The sequence below is a fragment of the Gigantopelta aegis genome, chromosome 3 (assembly GCF_016097555.1).
Source record: "Gigantopelta aegis isolate Gae_Host chromosome 3, Gae_host_genome, whole genome shotgun sequence".
In the NCBI taxonomy this organism is placed as follows: domain Eukaryota; kingdom Metazoa; phylum Mollusca; class Gastropoda; order Neomphalida; family Peltospiridae; genus Gigantopelta; species Gigantopelta aegis.
This window is the reverse complement of record NC_054701.1, coordinates 1,777,803-1,797,228: the sequence shown is the minus strand read 5'-3', so window position 1 is coordinate 1,797,228 and position 19,426 is coordinate 1,777,803. Positions and strand designations below refer to the sequence as shown.

General features: G+C 37.3%; 1 protein-coding gene across 6 annotated transcripts in view; it reads left to right on the top strand.

Moving 5' to 3' along the window:
- LOC121367363 (eukaryotic translation initiation factor 3 subunit C-like) overlaps nucleotides 1-16,126 on the top strand; it is a 54,706-nt gene extending 38,580 nt beyond the window's left edge. Inside the window, exons 20-26 of one of the 6 annotated variants that reach the window (XM_041491490.1) lie at nucleotides 6,079-6,120; nucleotides 7,201-7,233; nucleotides 8,421-8,453; nucleotides 9,766-9,795; nucleotides 10,744-10,773; nucleotides 11,481-11,525; nucleotides 15,597-16,126. In XM_041491490.1, coding sequence (XP_041347424.1) covers nucleotides 6,079-6,120; nucleotides 7,201-7,233; nucleotides 8,421-8,453; nucleotides 9,766-9,795; nucleotides 10,744-10,773; nucleotides 11,481-11,525; nucleotides 15,597-15,637 — 254 coding nt within the window. In that variant the 3' untranslated portion in view covers nucleotides 15,638-16,126. The remainder of the gene's footprint in view (nucleotides 1-6,078; nucleotides 6,121-7,200; nucleotides 7,234-8,420; nucleotides 8,454-9,765; nucleotides 9,796-10,743; nucleotides 10,774-11,480; nucleotides 11,526-15,596) is intronic. The other 5 variants (XM_041491493.1, XM_041491492.1, XM_041491491.1 and 2 more) reach the window with 5 other exon arrangements.
- The last annotated feature ends 3,300 nt before the right edge of the window (nucleotides 16,127-19,426 follow it).

Genomic DNA, 19,426 nt, shown 5'->3' with positions numbered 1-19,426 from the left:
ACCATTGTGAAAAGTTATTTCGTACCCAAGTCATTTCGTACCCTAGTCATTTCATACCAGTATATAGAAAACAAATCGACTCTAGCATAAAAGCAGTGGATTTTTTTTAAACTTTATTTGGACAGTTTGAAAATCAGAACACGTTATTGTGCAGCATATCGTTATTGATAACGATAATACCTATCATGTGTTATTTCCATTTTACCTGACAAGAGCTGTATATAGTATTTACTACTAACTGCCAACTTTGATTTTGTGTGAAATGGCTCCAGATGATTAGTCAAAAACAACAAAACAACATAATGGGCCAACAAAATATTATTTATTTATTAGGTCTTTTCAAACTTTGGACAATAGCATAACCAAAAATTATACAAAGTGGCAATAATTTTTAGTCTTTTGCTGATAAAATATTCTTTAAATGAACCACAAATGTGTAATTTAATGTTATTTTGTAAAAGACACTACCGGGGTGATTTTTATAAATTGTTATGCCATGGTATGATATGACTTTCAGTTATGGTACGAAATGACCAGGGTACGAAATGACTAGGGTACGAAATGACTTTTTGCAGTGGTATGAAATGACCAGGGTACGAAATGACTTTTTGCAATGGTACGAAATGACCAGGATACGAAACGACCAAATTAGGTACGAAATGACTATGGTACAAAATGACCATAGTACGAAATGACTAGCAACCTGTCAACTGATTGTTGTCAATTTCTTTTGTATCCTTAACGTTTAGGTCATTTTAACCTACTTATAACTAAGTAGTAGTAGTAGATGATTAGTGTTTAGTATTAGTATTCCACTACTAACTGCATGATGCCACTCTGTTCACAGAAGCTGTGTTGTGACTGGTAAGGCTGACACAGATGTTGGCTTGGTGATTGGAATCTTTGGGTGGTGGCGTCCTCTCGGTATTGGATGAGAGTTTTATAATGAGACACTTGTCATCAGTGTTAGGGGTGTCTTTCTTTGTTTGGTGTTTAACAAATGGTTTTCTTGACCACCTGAGTAATTCATTTGTCCATTTCAATCAAGGTTTCACATTTTCTATATTTAAGGTTATGGTTTGTGCTGTCTTGTCTGTACTGAAGTTCATATAAAAGACAAATAATAAAGATTAGCTTTTTGAATTGATATTAGTTTCTTGCATCATATTCTAAACTTTTCTTTACCAGCTCTTATACACATAATATCTGCTAATTAAACTCTACATGGATGACGTTTAAGAAACCTTTGTTCCATATATACAGGTCACAACTAACACTTATAATATAACAACACAACAATATTTCTTCAAGAAGCTGCTGATAATCTCTTGGCAACATTGATGTAATGTTATCTGAAAGGCATGTCTTGTTCCACGGTGTCATAAATAGACTGAACCACATACCAGTTGTTGTTTTGCTATATTATTTATTCCATGAGTTTATAGTGTGCAAGAATATTATACCACGAGATCGCGTAGCAGTCGAGTGGTATAAAATTTGCGCATGATAAACGAGTGCAATAAATAAAACAACTAGTATGTGGTTCTGTATTTATTACATACCACCTTTCTCTATTATGATTAATAAAAGTTTAATTAAATAACATAACTTACTTCATCTGGAAAGTTGGTTGAATTTTATGGAATTGATGGAACGCTGAGCATCCTGGCTAGGAACATGATGTCATTCCTGGCTAGGAACATGATGTCATTCCTGGCTAGGGACATGATGTCATTCCTGGCTAGGAACATGACATCATTCCTGGCTAGGAACATGACATCATTCCTGGCTAGGAACATGGTGTCATTCCTGGCTAGGAACATGACATCATTCCTGGCTACCGGCCTCAGTGGCGTCGTGGCAGGCCATCGGTCTACAGGCTGGTAGGTACTGGGTTCGGATCCCAGTCGAGGCATGGGATTTTTAATCCAGATACCGACTCCAAACCCTGAGTGAGTGCTCCGCAAGGCTCAATGGGTAGGTGTAAACCACTTGCACCGACCAGTGATCCATAACTGGTTCAACAAAGGCCTTGGTTTGTGCCATCCTGCCTGTGGGAAGTGCAAATAAAAGATCCCTTGCTGCCAATCGGAAGAGTAGCCCATGTAATGGCGACAGCGGGTTTCCTCTCAAAATCTGTGTGGTCCTTAACCATATGTCTGACGCCATATAACCGTAAATAAAATGTGTTGAGTGTGTCGTTAAATAAAACATTTCTTTCTTTCTTTCATTCCTGGCTAGGAACATGGTGTCATTCCTGGCTAGGAACATGGTGTCATTCCTGGCTAGGAACATGTCATTCCTGGCTAGGAACATGGTGTCATTCCTGGCTAGGAACATGGTGTCATTCCTGGCTAGGAACATGTCATTCCTGGCTAGGAACATGGTGTCATTCCTGGCTAGGAACATGACATTATACCTGGCTAGGAACATGACATTATTCCTGGCTAGGAACATGGCATCATTCCTGGCTGGGAACATGGTGTCATTCCTGGCTGGGAACATGACATCATTCCTGGCTAGGAACATGACATCATTCCTGGCTAGGAACATGACATCATTCCTGACTAGGAACATGACATCATTCCTGACTAGGAACATGGTGTCATTCTTGGCTAGGAACATGTCATTCCTGGCTAGGAACATGACATCATTCCTGGCTAGATACATGGTGTCATTCCTGGCTAGGAACATGACATCATTCCTGGCTAGGAACATGGTGTCATTCCTGGCTAGGAACATGGTGTCATTCCTGGCTAGGAACATGGCGTCATTCCTGGCTAGGAACATGGTGTCATTCCTGGCTAGGAACATGTTATTCCTGGCTAGGAACATGTCATTCCTGGCTAGGAACATGGTGTCATTCCTGGCTAGGAACATGGTGTCATTCCTGGCTAGGAACATGACATTATTCCTGGCTAGGAACATGGCATCATTCCTGGCTGGGAACATGGTGTCATTCCTGGCTAGGAACATGTCATTCCTGGCTAGGAACATGGTGTCATTCCTGGCTAGGAACATGGTGTCATTCCTGGCTAGGAACATGTCATTCCTGGCTAGGAACATGGTGTCATTCCTGGCTAGGAACATGACATTATACCTGGCTAGGAACATGACATTATTCCTGGCTAGGAACATGGCATCATTCCTGGCTGGGAACATGGTGTCATTCCTGGCTGGGAACATGACATCATTCCTGGCTAGGAACATGACATCATTCCTGGCTAGGAACATGACATCATTCCTGACTAGGAACATGACATCATTCCTGACTAGGAACATGGTGTCATTCTTGGCTAGGAACATGTCATCATTCCTGGCTAGGAACATGACATCATTCCTGGCTAGATACATGGTGTCATTCCTGGCTAGGAACATGACATCATTCCTGGCTAGGAACATGGTGTCATTCCTGGCTAGGAACATGACATCATTCCTGGCTAGATACATGGTGTCATTCCTGGCTAGGAACATGGTGTCATTCCTGGCTAGGAACATGGCGTCATTCCTGGCTAGGAACATGGTGTCATTCCTGGCTAGGAACATGTTATTCCTGGCTAGGAACATGTCATTCCTGGCTAGGAAGATGGTGTCATTCCTGGCTAGGAACATGACATTATACCTGGCTAGGAACATGACATTATTCCTGGCTAGGAACATGGCATCATTCCTGGCTGGGAACATGGTGTCATTCCTGGATGGGAACATGACATCATTCCTGGCTAGGAACATGGCGTCATTCCTGGCTAGGAACATGATGTCATTCCTGGCTAGGAACATGGCGTCATTCCTGGCTAGGAACATGACATCATTCCTAGCAAGGAACATGGTGTCATTCGAATGAACACGTACAAGGCATGTGAGATTTGGTATCACACATATGTTCAATAAAAGATTTTTTTTATTGAACAGTCAGAATTATCTTTATTACTATAGTAAGATTAATAGGTATGTAATAAATTTAAACTGTAAATCATGTAATTAATACGTCATGATATTATTGCGTTCGTACATGAGTGAACAAAAATGCGTATTTTTATTAATGCGTTGGGCAAAAGTCCACATCACATAAAAACCACAGTTGTGTTGTTATTATATTGTTTGGGCTTCATCTTTCATGTTAAAAGAAGTCAGTAGTTGTTTTCACAGCTACTACATAACCTGAAGCTAATCGCATGGTGGGTCGACCAGGAAGCCCTAATTACTTAAAGTAGTGTAATTAGTATAACTACACCTTATTGTTAAGGGTATACCTCGCACTTTTGTGTGGTGATTGCTTCTAATTAATCCACCAGTAGGAATAAAAGGTAAACGGGTCGCTATTACAGGGCACAATATTTCAAGCAAACGCATACTTATTATTCTAACAAATGTTTTAGACTGATTTTATACACTTGATGCGCAGCACAGGAATAGACATTAACAAATGCGATATATTGCAACAGTGACAACTTGCGACCAGTCTAAATTAAATGCCATGTATAGAGTCGAGCCAAATGGTTTGAAGAAATACGCATGGATTGTTGGTTACAGTTATATAATTTTCTACTGTTTCATTTTTAAAGGAATATATTAGTAATAAAATTTGTTGATTATAATTTTACAAATGTTCAAAACAGTTTAAATGTATACAGTAATCCAGAAGTGTAAGAAAATTTGAAAAATACTCACATCGCAAAATTAGCTTTCTAAAAACAAAACATTTGGAACATCACTGTATTATATAACCGCTATGATATTCCAGGAAAGTGAAAATAGAATGGCAACATCGAAACGAAAGAAAGATTCTTGAAGTATTCACAAAAAGACGTTTAACAAAAATTGTTTTTGTATTTTGTTTCATCTTTATATTATAAACGTTTTATTTTATTTAGAAGTAATATAGTAAAATCCTGCACATTTTTTGTATTGGGAATGAGACTAAACAAAATGCGTCAAGTTATTATTGCTTCGATGTGTTCGCCGCATTTTTCACATTAATTTCATGATTTTACAGTATACAACACTACATAGTTGACAACTGCAGAGTCATTTTCTTAATAAGCATTTGTTGCTTTGGGCACTGGCCTCGGTGGCATCGTGGTTAGGCCATCGGTCTAGAGGCTGGTAGGTAATGGGTTCGGATCCCAGTCGAGGCATGGGATTTTTAATCCAGATACCGACTCCAAACCCTGAGTGAGTGCTCCGCAAGGCTCAATGGGTAGGTGTAAACCACTTGCACCGACCAGTGATCCGTAACTGGTTCAACAAAGGCCATGGTTTGTGCTATCCTGCCTGTGGGAAGCACAAATAAAAGATCCATTGCTGCTAATTGGAAAGAGTAGCCCATGTAGTGGCGACAGCGGGTTTCCTCTCAAAATCTGTGTGGTCCTTAACCATATGTCTGACACTAAAACACAAACTTTATTTACTTGAGAACCTCTCCACATTGAGTGATTCCACAAACAAAGTGGGTATACACGAGCTTTCTCTTGAAACAGTTCGCTAAAACACAAACTTTATTTACTGGAGAACCTCTCCACATTGAGTGATTCCACAAACAAAGTCAGTATACACGAGCTTTCTCTTGAAACAGTTTGCTAAAACACAAACTTTATTTACTTGAACCAACAGTTTTCACAACCATATCTCTAGGTTTCACAACCATATCTCTAGGTTTGCATTGGATAACAATTTTGTTCATATTTATGTGTATAAATACTACAATTTGTTTTCTTTTTTTCTTTCTTGAATTAACAAAGAAAAATAGTTGATTTCTGTCATTTTTAAAGTATGCATTTATATAGAATTAAAATTTTTTTTAAACTAGTTCTTGGCTTTTAACACAAAAATAATGCATAGTCATTAGTGAAAAAGAACTAAGTGAAAAATTGCTGACGATAAACTGGTGCTTAGAATAACCCATTGTTCTTGAGATGAACTTACAGCAATGCATTGCTGACGATAAACTGGTGCTTAGAATAACCCATTGTTCTTGAGATGAACTTACAGCAATGCATTTTTAAGATGAAGTGTAATTATGGCATTCTTTGTTTTTACTTTTAACATGTTTTAATATTATTGCTTTCTGTTTTTCAGATCAGCCACAGTACTATCAGCAAAATCAAGGTCAAAACTGGAGTAAGTGTGGCCCCCACGTAAACATGAACGGTTTTATATGCGTGCCAGTCCTCATAGTACCAGTCTCTTGTTGAATAGCTTGGTGCATGTGTCACAACAGATCTTTATATATGGCTGAAAATGATGTCACAAGTTAATAGACTGAAATAAAATGTCTTATTTCTTATTTTCTATTTCATAAATATTCTGGCTTTATAAACCCAACAAATCCAGTTCATACATAGTTTTCAGTTTAACAATTTTTTTTTTTTTTTTCTAATATTGTAAATACCCCTAAAACCATGTAGTAATTGTACATTGATAAAGTGTACTATGCAATTTTATTTTTTCATTTGGTTGTATCATTCTAATTTGTTAGCTACAGTAATTTCTACACAGCATATATTTCATTTGTATTAACTACACAGTAATGTGAAATGCGATTTTTAAATTAATATATTTTTCTAGGTTCTAACAGAGTTTGTTTTTATTTTGTAATTGTCATATAGTGTTTACACAAATTAATAAAAAACAACTTTGAGGGAAATTAACAGTAAATTTTAGTACGTTTAATACTTTTAACCAACGTGTACTCATTTCTTTAATGTTGTTGCCTCTGTTGATTGCTCTGTGTTGTACAACATGTAGTACTTTGTTCCAGCTTCCACTAATTTATTTATATATGTATTTGTGTTAGATTAATGTCATGATTTGTAGGTTTCTATCCTAAGTAATAACTTTTAAAACGAGAAATCGAGATCCCCTGATTGTTGTCATTTGTGATTCCACACTCAGGAGGTGCATTGTTAAAAATTCTGTTTTAGTACAAACTTTAAGATTTAGCAGTAAAAAGCTGAAAATATACATGATTACATGCCCATGAAGATTGTCACCAAGTAAGTTTAAGATCATAAAATTATCCAAGTTATAAGTTTTATTTGCATTAAAATATTCTTCATATATTATATCAGAATTACAAAAATGAATAATTTAAAATGTTAGTTTTTTTGTATGATCATCGTTGATTTAAAAAGGTTAAATGTGTTTACTCATTGTTTGTATGTTTTGGTTATGTGCTAATTTTTCCCATTTCTGGTTTAGATCGTGGAGATCAAGGGAGGCAAGGGGGATGGAGTAAGTACTCTAATCTCTCTTTGTGTGTTGGAGTCAAGTGTGTTAGTTTTTTTATATGACCATCGTTGATTTACAGGGGACAATATTTCGAAATCTGAGGTAACCGGAAGTCGGTTCACGTGGTTTTTACCTAGGTAACCAATTGTTCGGTTACGTGAATTATATTTGCTTAACCCGTGGGTTACCTGATTGGTTACTCCAAATTTACGTTGAAATTATATTTTAAATACATTGTTTTTAGCTCAAACATAAAGTAAAAACAAATACAAAATAAAACATTTTTACCAACAAAAAAATTCTTTAATGCTTGCTAAAGTTAACAATATTATAAAAGAACTGAATATCAGCCCCAGTATTGAAACAAAATACAGGGGCGTAACCAGACATTTTTGTTTAGGATTACGCACACCAAAGGCGTGCTCGAGCCGGGGGATTCTGAAGGCCTCCCCCTGTGAAAATTTTGAAACTCGCTGTAGATGCATTCTGAGCTTTTTCGAGTCAATTTTAAGAGGATATTTTATAGAACAATTACAGACAGCCTCCACCTATTCCCGGATTATGTTTTTGCATTACGCACATGCGTACTCTGTGTAATGTGCTACTTTCACTTTATCGATGGTACTTCTATACTACAGTGACGTTCTAAATGTTTGTTTTTTAAAGCTCATTATGCGATGTGATGCTTTTGGATTCCTGTTTAAGTTAAAACTGTTTTTAACATATGCAAAATTATAGCCAATCCAATATTATATCTACATATATTCCTTTAGCGATAAAATAGCTGCAGATAATTTAGCCGTCCCAAGCAGTCCGAGCACATTTCTTTAGAACTTTTTTAAAAGTTTAGACTGGTCGCAAGTTACAACTGTTGCAATATAACGTTGTTACTGGTTTGCTGCGCATCAAGTATTTAAAAATCAGTCTAAAACATTTGTCGTAATACTAGGAGTATGTCTGCGTGAATAAACATCCTGTAATCGTGAAGTTTGCAAGTTTTAATTTCTGAACGTTTACAGGTCATGACGTAACCAATTTGCGGTTCGCGTAAATTTAATTTTGCGTAACCGACACGCGAACAGAATGGCGGTTCGCGTGAAATATTGTGCCCTGATTTAGAAAGGTTAAATGTGTTTACTCATTGTTTGTATGTTTTGGTTATGTGCTCATTTTTCCCTTTTCTGGTTTAGATCGTGGAGATCAAGGGAGGCAAGGGGGATGGAGTAAGTACTCTAAATCTCTTTATGTGTGGTTGAGTCGAGTGTGTCCCGAAACATTTCTGTTTGCACAACCTAAACTAACTTCACTAAAACAGCCACATTTTAAATAATGAATTAATTCTACTCAGTTGAAAAGTAAAAGTTTGTTTAATTTAACAACACCACTAGAGCACATTGATTTATTAATCATCGGCTGTTGGATGTCAAACAGTTGGTAATTTTGACATACAGTCATTAGCACTGTAACAGTTGAAGATTGTTTGGTTTAACAACACCACTAGAGCACATTGATTAATCAATCAATACACATTCGATAATTCTGACACATTTAAAAAAAAAAAAATGGGATCTTTTATATATGCTCTTTCCCACAGATAGGACAGCCTTTGATATACTGGTTGGGATCTTTGATATACTGGTTGGGATCTTTGATATACTGGTTGGGATGGGGAAAACCCAATGGGTCCACTAAGGTGTTTGATCATACAACCCAAGCACTTGAGATGAGCACTCTACTGACTGAGCTAGATCCCACCCCCTAGTAACAGATCCCACCCCCTAGTAACAGATCCCACCCCCTAGTAACAGATCCCACCCTCTAGTAACAGATCCCACCCCCTAGTAACAGATCCCATCCCCTAGTAAATTGTAATACATTCTGATCACCATTTAATATATTGACAAAAAACGTAAATCACAAATATATTGATATGATTAGAAATAAAATATTTGACAGGTTTTAAAAATAACATATCCAAAAAAAAAAAAGGTTTTGGCTTGTATCAAGAAAACAAAAATCACATTACATTGACTTAAAAAATAATCCCAAAACCAAAACACATTTGAGTTAAAACGGACATGAAATTTTATTTCAATGTGTTCACTTGTGACATGATTTCATGTCCAGTTTCATTACATCTAAATATATATATATATAAATCTTGGTATACATACGTTCCTATCTTCTTTGTGTTGACATGATTTCATGTCCAGTTTCATTACATCTACATATATATATATGAATTTTGGTATACATACGTTCCTATCTGCTCTGTGTTAATAGGGGAAGAGTTAACTTTAACTACAGCTTTTAATATTTAATTATTTTCTTTTAAGTGGGTTGGATGTCTCCCCATAGGGATGAGTGTAAATCATTCTATTTTGTCTGGTTTCCATGACTACAACTAGTTCAGTAGTTGTAATCTTTTGTTACACTGGTTTTATATTGACAATATTGAATGCTAATTTTAGTTTTGTATTTTATTTCCATGTCACCACATCCATAACTATTAATTATGACCATTTCTTTGTTTAGATCGCGGTGAAGGGAGGCAAGGGGGATGGAGTAAGTATATAAAACCTGAAATCTGTTGTAGATGGGATGTCAATGTCAGCTTTGTTATTATTACATACCTATTCAATCTTAATATGATAAAACATGTCAACTGGTAAATGAGGAAATCCCTTTTTTATTTTACTGGCGTTTGCGCCTTTTTATTACTGATGTCTTGTCTGGTTTACAAATTATGTCACATCGTATTTAAACATGACACAACATTGCCACAGAGTGTGATTCTTAATGTTAAGTAAATCCATGAAAGGAAGATTGAGCAATATATTTAAGAAAGTATAGTTATGATGTTAAATTAAAAAACGTTTTTGTAAAAAATAAAAGAAGGCATGTAATAAATACAGAACTTCACATACATTGTTTTCACTTCCTATTTAATTCCACTCGTTTATATTGCACAATAACATGCATATATATTCTTGCGCACAATAAACGAGTGCAATAAATAGGAAGTGAAAATAACATATATGAAGTTTTATATATTTATTATTAATGTGTGTTTGTATATTTCCATGTTCTCTAACTATCTGTTGAGGTAGTTGTATAATAAGTGGGGTGTTCTTGTAAACGTAGTTTAGTTATTATAGTATTGTACTTGTATATTTTATTTCCATTTTGTTTTGGGAGGACCATTTGTTTCACATCTCTGGTTACCATCTTGAAAAAGCAATTAGTGTCACATTCTTTATTCTGATCCATTTGATATTTGTTATGTTGAACTGTCATTTGATGGTGATTATATTTCCTTGATGTTTTCATCTCTCTGTTTTATTGGCTTTATGCTTCAACTTTCTCTTATCGTGTGACAGCTGCTATTGTTTCTGTATTTATCACTGGTATCGTGGATTGTAAACATCTGCAAATCATTGTGTGTTGTGCCTCCATATTCCTATTTGGTCATGTCTGGCCCGTTGGGTCCTAATTTTACACCATTTCTTTTAGATCGCGGAGAAGGGAGGCAAGGGGGATGGAGTGAGTATACCAAAGTGAAGTCTGTTTTGAAACCTCTGTATTTGGTGCAGTATGACAAACTTGTCGTCTAACTAGGCATATGTTTATATCTGAGAAAGTTAGTTTGGTACATAGGCCTGTAGATCCTGGCTTCACTGTTCATGTAATTGTATGGTGACAAATAGCCATGGTGTTGTTACTGTTATTTGTATTGTATTCATTTGCTATGTTGAATCTTCATAATGTGTTTTTTATTCACATTCTGGTGAGGTTGGGGCATTTTGATCTTGGCTTTCTACTCCGTCATCAGAGATGAAAACCTCAAATTACATTTTTCCATAATGTTGGATTTTAGTGTAATTTAAAAAATCGTTCTCTCCTCGGGAACTTCTTCCTACAATTTTAAACTCACTAAAGTTTTCAGGATTGTTTTTTGTCCACGGTCATTTACATCTGTAAAATCTGAACAACTTTCCGTTATGATTGTTGGATTGATTTAACCTTTGATGTGGTGCATCTTCTTAGCAAGTTAGGTTTTCACCATTTTTTAAAAACATATTCTAGCCTAGCTAAGACTTTTTGTGGATTTGTTGTTTTTGTTTTGGGGGGGTGGGGGTGGGGGGGGAAGGGGCAGAGATGTCTATTTTTGTATCAGTAATGAATTTGAATTCATCTTCAGCTTTGTTTAATGTTATTTAAAAATATTAATTATTGCTCACTCTTTTTAGATCGAGATAGAGACCAAGACAGGTGGAATCAAAATCAAGGATGGGGTATGTTTTTTACGTGATTAACAGTAATGTTAAACTCGAGGTTGGGGTATGTTGTTTACCCGATCAACAGTAATGTTAAACTCGAGGTTGGGGCATGTTTTCTACCCGATCAACAGTAATGTTAAACTCGAGGTTGGGGTATGTTTTCTACCCGATCAACAGTAATGTTAAACTCGAGGTTGGGGTATGTTTTCTACCCGATCAACAGTAATGTTAAACTCGAGGTTGGGGTAGGTTGTTTACCCGATCAACAGTAATGTTAAACTCGAGGTTGGGGTAGGCTTTCTACCCGATCAACAGTAATGTTAAACTCGAGGTTGGGGTAGGTTTTCTACCCGATCAACAGTAATGTTAAACTCGAGGTTCGGGTAGGTTTTCTACCCGATCAACAGTAATGTTAAACTCGAGGTTGGGGTATGTTTTCTACCCGATCAACAGTAATGTTAAACTCGAGGTTGGGGTATGTTTTCTACCCGATCAACAGTAATGTTAAACTCGAGGTTGGGGTATGTTGTCTACCCGATCAACAGTAATGTTAAACTCTAGGTTGGGGCATGTTGTTTACCCGGTCAACAGTAATGTTAAACTCGAGGTTGGGGTATGTTTTCTACCCGGTCAACAGTAATGTTAAACTCGAGGTTGGGGCATGTTTTCTACCCGATCAACAGTAATGTTAAACTCGAGGTTGGGGTATGTTTTCTACCTGACAACAGTAATGTTAAACTCGAGGTTGGGGTATGTTTTCTACCTGATCAACAGTAATGTTAAACTCGAGGTTTGGGTATGTTTTCTACCCGATCAACAGTAATGTTAAACTCGAGGTTGGGGTATGTTGTCTACCCGATCAACAGTAATGTTAAACTCGAGGTTGGGGCATGTTGTCTACCCGATCAACAGTAATGTTAAACTCGAGGTTGGGGTATGTTGTTTACCCGATCAACAGTAATGTTAAACTCGAGGTTTGGGGTAATGTTAAACTCGAGTTTGGGGTATGTTGTTTACCCGATCAGCAGTAATGTTAAACTCGAGGTTGGGGCATGTTTTCTACCCGATCAACAGTAATGTTAAACTCGAGGTTGGGGTATGTTGTTTACCCGATCAACAGTAATGTTATCCGATCAACAGTAATGTTAAACTCTAGGTTGGGGTATGTTTTCTACCCGGTCAACAGTAATGTTAAACTCGAGGTTGGGGCATGTTTTCTACCCGATCAACAGTAATGTTAAACTCGAGGTTGGGGTATGTTTTCTACCCGATCAACAGTAATGTTAAACTCGAGGTTGGGGTAGGTTGTTTACCCGATCAACAGTAATGTTAAACTCGAGGTTGGGGTAGGCTTTCTACCCGATCAACAGTAATGTTAAACTCGAGGTTGGGGTAGGTTTTCTACCCGATCAACAGTAACGTTAAACTCGAGGTTCGGGTATGTTTTCTACCCGATCAACAGTAATGTTAAACTTGAGGTTGGGGTATGTTTTCTACCCGATCAACAGTAATGTTAAACTCGAGGTTGGGGTATGTTTTCTACCCGATCAACAGTAATGTTAAACTCGAGGTTGGGGTATGTTGTCTACCCGATCAACAGTAATGTTAAACTCTAGGTTGGGGCATGTTGTTTACCCGGTCAACAGTAATGTTAAACTCGAGGTTGGGGTATGTTTTCTACCCGGTCAACAGTAATGTTAAACTCGAGGTTGGGGCATGTTTTCTACCCGATCAACAGTAATGTTAAACTCGAGGTTGGGGTATGTTTTCTATCTGATCAACAGTAATGTTAAACTCGAGTTTGGGGTATGTTGTTTACCCGATCAGCAGTAATGTTAAACTCGAGGTTGGGGCATGTTTTCTACCCGATCAACAGTAATGTTAAACTCAAGGTTGGGGTAGGTTGTTTACCCGATCAACAGTAATGTTAAACTCGAGGTTGGGGTAGGTTTTCTACCCGATCAACAGTAATGTTAAACTCGAGGTTGGGGAATGTTTTCTACCCGATCAACAGTAATGTTAAACTCGAGGTTGGGGCATGTTGTCTACCCGATCAACAGTAATGTTAAACTCGAGGTTGGGGCATGTTGTTTACCCGATCAACAGTAATGTTAAACTCGAGGTTGGGGTATGTTTTCTATCCGATATCAACAGTAATGTTAAACTCGAGTTTGGGGTATGTTGTTTACCCGATCAGCAGTAATGTTAAACTCGAGGTTGGGGCATGTTTTCTACCCGATCAACAGTAATGTTAAACTCGAGGTTGGGGTATGTTGTTTACCCGATCAACAGTAATGTTATCCGATCAACAGTAATGTTAAACTCTAGGTTGGGGTATGTTTTCTACCCGGTCAACAGTAATGTTAAACTCGAGGTTGGGGCATGTTTTCTACCCGATCAACAGTAATGTTAAACTCGAGGTTGGGGTATGTTTTCTACCCGATCAACAGTAATGTTAAACTCGAGGTTGGGGTAGGTTGTTTACCCGATCAACAGTAATGTTAAACTCGAGGTTGGGGTAGGCTTTCTACCCGATCAACAGTAATGTTAAACTCGAGGTTGGGGTAGGTTTTCTACCCAATCAACAGTAATGTTAAACTCGAGGTTACCCGGGGTATGTTTTCTACCCGATCAACAGTAATGTTAAACTCGAGGTTGGGGTATGTTTTCTACCCGATCAACAGTAATGTTAAACTCGAGGTTGGGGTATGTTTTTTCTACCCGATCATCAACAGTAATGTTAAACTCGAGGTTGGGGTATGTTTTCTACCCGATCAACAGTAATGTTAAACTCGAGGTTGGGGTATGTTGTTTACTCGAGGTTGGGGTATGTTTTCAACAGTAATGTTAAACTCGAGGTTGGGGTATGTTGTCTACCCGATCAACAGTAATGTTAAACTCGAGGTTGGGGTATGTTGTCTCAGTAATGTTAAACTCGAGGTTGGGGCATGTTGTCTACCCGATCAACAGTAATGTTAAACTCGAGTTTTCTATCCGATATCAACAGTAATGTTTGGGGTATGTTTGTTTTCTACCCGATAACAGTAATGTTAAACCGAGGTTCATGTTGTTTACCCGATCAACAGTAATGTTATCCGATCAACAGTAATGTTAAACTCGAGGTTGGGGTATGTTGTCTACCCGATCAACAGTAATGTTAAACTCGAGGTTGGGGTATGTTTTCTACCTGACAACAGTAATGTTAAACTCGAGGTTGGGGTATGTTTTCTACCCGATCAACAGTAATGTTAAACTCGAGGTTGGGGTATGTTTTCTACCCGATCAACAGTAATGTTAAACTCGAGGTTGGGGTATGTTGTCTACCCGATCAACAGTAATGTTAAACTCGAGGTTGGGGTATGTTGTCTACCCGATCAACAGTAATGTTAAACTCGAGGTTGGGGCATGTTGTCTACCCGATCAACAGTAATGTTAAACTCGAGGTTGGGGTATGTTTTCTATCCGATATCAACAGTAATGTTAAACTCGAGTACCCGATCAACAGTAATTTGGGGTATGTTGTTTACCCGATCAGCAGTAATTTAAACTCGAGGTTGGGGCATGTTTTCTACCCGATCAACAGTAATGTTAAACTCAAGGTTGGGGTATGTTTTTATCCTAGTTATCCGATCAACAGTAATGTTAAATAATGTTTTCTGTCAACAGTAATGTTAAACTCGAATGTTTTTACCCGATCAACAGTTGTTAAACCATGTTTTTTTATCTGAATAACAGTAATGTCAAGGTGTTTTTTAAGTTAAATAATAATGTTATAATTCTGGAAAAAATGGAGTTAAAATTAAAAAAATCAACAAAAATGGGAAAGTATACAAATGCTGTCCATTGCTCAGAGATGTATCTTATATTGCTTGAAGTTTCAAACATTGTCTTCTTGCATGATCCTAGTTTTATCACAAAGATATTCACAAAATGCCTTGGCATCAACCCGTACAAATATATGATACACGAACTGTGTGCTTTCAGTGTTAATGAATCAAAATTGGGCAAAACTAATAATTTGTCAGTGACTAACGAACTTAACAGCTCACTTAGTGATGATGTTAAAATATTTATTGTTATTTGTAGGACGCCGAGGGAACCGAGACAATCGACAGAGGAATTACTGATCTCGCCGACGGTGTTGTAGAAGTGTATAAAGACTCTGTCAATGGATCGTGCAGACAAAGGCTACACAGCTGTAATATTGATTTTCTCTCTCAGACTTGGATACAGTTGTACTATCAGTGTGTTGTACTTTGTGAAACTCAACTTAAACAATTTGGACTCTCAGTTGTTATTCGTCAGTAATGTACATATTTCCAATAATCAATAATATTTTGCTTGATTACACTTGAGAAAACAAATCGTGAAATCTTTGAATTTCTGTAGCCATACTATTTTAACAACATGTGGATACTATTTATTTGTTTAATTTACGTCTATCCCCACCCCCATGGTTACAGCAGTTAGTTTAAGATCAACCTTAGAAAAAATGTTTTCACATTTCTACATGACCAATGTGTATGTCTAAAAGTATTAAAATATGTCATGGTGGTTTTTGTGATTTATTATATCTGGATTCAGTCAAATGGTAATAAAATAACTTCTTGGTCTCAGTTGTTTTCATGTATTATTTTTATAAGTTTTAGTCGGAGCGTTCATCACGGCTCCCATTGGTGATGAACATCGTCAGTGAATTTAACTTGGTCATTGAAGACACTGGCTGTTTGGTGTCCAACATGATCATTTCAGAATGTAGTTGTTAGAGACACTGGCGCACGTGCACAGCTTTTGTGTTCTGTAGCGAGTGAAGTTTTATGGGCTGTCGTGTGGTGTTACTCTGGAAAATATATTTGAAAAAAAAGAAATTTGCTAATGGAAAAATGTAGCAAAATCACCAAATATTTTACATCCAATAGCAGATGATTAATAAATCAATGTGCTTTAGTGGTGTCGTTAAACAAATTTTTTAATGTAGTTATGTCTGTATAAAATACCGTATATCTTCGCCTATAAGTCGAATTTTTTTCACCCAAAAATTATTTTATAACTTGGGGGGTCGACTTATAAGAGGGTAAAAAAAATTCAACAAAAAATATTACTGTTTTGTGGATTATTTTACAAGTTTTATTGTTGAAGTATGCCATGTATTTATACTCAAATATGTTAATTTGACACATTTATTTTTTATAACCTATTTTTTTTGGCATTAGAACGGTTTTGGTTATGCGAAAAGGCGTACGATCTCACTCACATGCCAAGACAAGTCCACTTAGTTAAATTAACAGTCATCACTAATAGTAAAAATGTAAACAATACTAACTACCTGTTGCCTGAGTTTATTTTGAAATCTGGTCACTGGCATTAATGGTTGTTCAAACAATGTTTTGGCGGTGATTAACTTCATGAATATTACCGAGCTTTCCCTTAAAATAGACTGATCTCTGCAGTTCACTATCTAGAGCAATAGGGACACACATCATTTGTACAAAAACCAGTGTACTTTCCAGAGTTATCCTCCTTACATGTATTAATATGGCGGCAAAACGTGATACTTTCAGTTTTATCGTAGTGATCTGTTGTCAGTGTTTATAAATAAAGTTGTTGTCTGTGCACAAAACCATCTGTACAGTACTATACAGTAACAGTCAAACAGCTTTCACTCTCTACTAAGGGAATATTTCGTTTTGATGCTATGTAATAATGATAGTTTGATTGGAATAGTCTGATTATATTGCGATGTACAAAACGTGAAAACCAAAGTTTGTAAAATAATTTTCTTTTGTTCAAATATTATTGTTCTCATGTGCTGAAAATAAGAAATATTTCAATATTTCTAAGTAGTTTTTCATGGGTCGACTTATAAACGGGTCAATAAAAAAATACGTTTTCAGGGCTTGAAATTAGGGACTCGACTTATAGCCGAGATCGACTTACAGGCGAAGATATACGGTACACACAAAATGTAGAATGTCGATGACATGGTTAGCTTCCTAGGACCCAGAGATGACGTGGTTAGCTTCCTAGGACCCAGAGATGACGTGGTTAGCTTCCAAGGACCACGAGATGACATGGTTAGCTTCCTAGGACCACGTGATTATATGGTTAGCTTCCTAGGACCACGTGATGACATGCTTAGCTTCCTAGGACCACGTGATGACATGGTTAGCTTCCTATGACCACGAGATGACATGGTTATCTTCCTAGGACCACGTGATTACATGGTTATCTTCCTAGGACCACGTGATGACATGCTTAGCTTCCTAGGACCACGTGATGACATGGTTAGCTTCCTATGACCACGAGATGACATGGTTAGCTTCCTAGGACCACGAGATGACATGGTTAGCTTCCTAGGACCACGTGATGACATGGTTAGCTTCCTAGGACCACAAGATGAGATGAGATGAGGGATACTACTTGTGTGTTCCATTTTATTTTTTTTCATTTCAGAGATATTTTTAGAGACATGCTTAGCTTCCTAGGACCACGTGATGACATGGTTAGCTTCCTAGGACAACGTGATGACATGCTTAGCTTCCTAGGACCACGTGATGACATGCTTAGCTTCCTAGGCCCACGAGATGACATGGTTCCTAGGATCACGAGATGAGATTGTTAGCTTCCTATGGCCACAAGATGAGATGAGATGAGATGAGGGATACTACTTATGTGTTCCTTTTTTCAATTTAGAGATATTGAGACTTAACATAAGAATGAAAGAAATGTTTTATTTCAACGACACCCTCTACACATTTTATTTACGGTGTCGGACATGGCTAAGAACCATACAGATACTAAGAGAGGAAACCCACTGTCGCCACTTCATGGGCTACTCTTTTCGATTAGCAGCAAGGGATCTGTACACCATCCCACAGACCAGGTAGTACATACCACGGCTTTTAATATACAAGTCGTGGTGCACTGGCTGGAATGAGAAATAGCCAAATGGACAGACGACAGGGATTGATCCCACACATCTAGCCTTACCACTGGGCTAAAGCCGCCCCAATTAACACGAGGGAAAATGCCTTTTGTTGCAGGTCAGGCTAAATATTAACAAGAGAAAACTATTAAAGTAGTTCCCATTAGTACACCCCTTTTTTGTTTTTTTGTAATGTATGTCATTACTGGTCATGATACAAGACAACCCATTTGAGCACAGCAAGAACAGCATGTACTCCAACCTTGGATACGTCTGTTGTAGACCTGGTTAGAACAGCAAACCAATCGGTAGATCCACCCACCAAGAGGAATTCTTAAAGGTTGGAGGACATATTAATTTATTACATACCTATTGAACAGAGAGAATTGGTGAACTGTAAAAGAGCAAATCTAGTGGGGTCTGGGGTGGTGAACTGTTAAAAAAAAAAAAAAAGGAGTAAATCTAGAGGGATCCAGGGACAAGGACGATTAAAATGCGAGGAAATGCAATGTTCCAGGAGAGGAAAACCATGGACCCGAGAATTCCCAACCCCGATTCAACGTTACTATTTTTCGAACTCTCAGATAATTATCTTCTGCGATCTGGATCGGAACTTTATTTTTCTATTTAACCCCTTTGTTCCTTGAGCCATATATGATTTACTTCACATTTCATTTAAAACTTCCGACTGCTGGAAGGAGTACTAAGAAAGTAGTTGTCACATCTTTTGATGTCGAAGTTAAAAAATAACTGTACGTTTTTGCTGGATATTGCACATACCACTCAACTGCTACACATTCTTGCGCAAAATAAACCAGCCAGAATGAAACATACTAGTATGTGAAGTTATTTATACAACACAATCGCTGCATAAATATCTGGAATGTTCAAAGTAACGTTTGCATTCCATGTAAAGTCATTCACTGCACCTAGATTCCCCCCCCCCCGTCTTGACAAATAGAAACAAACAGGAGAATCTGGCAACTCGAGT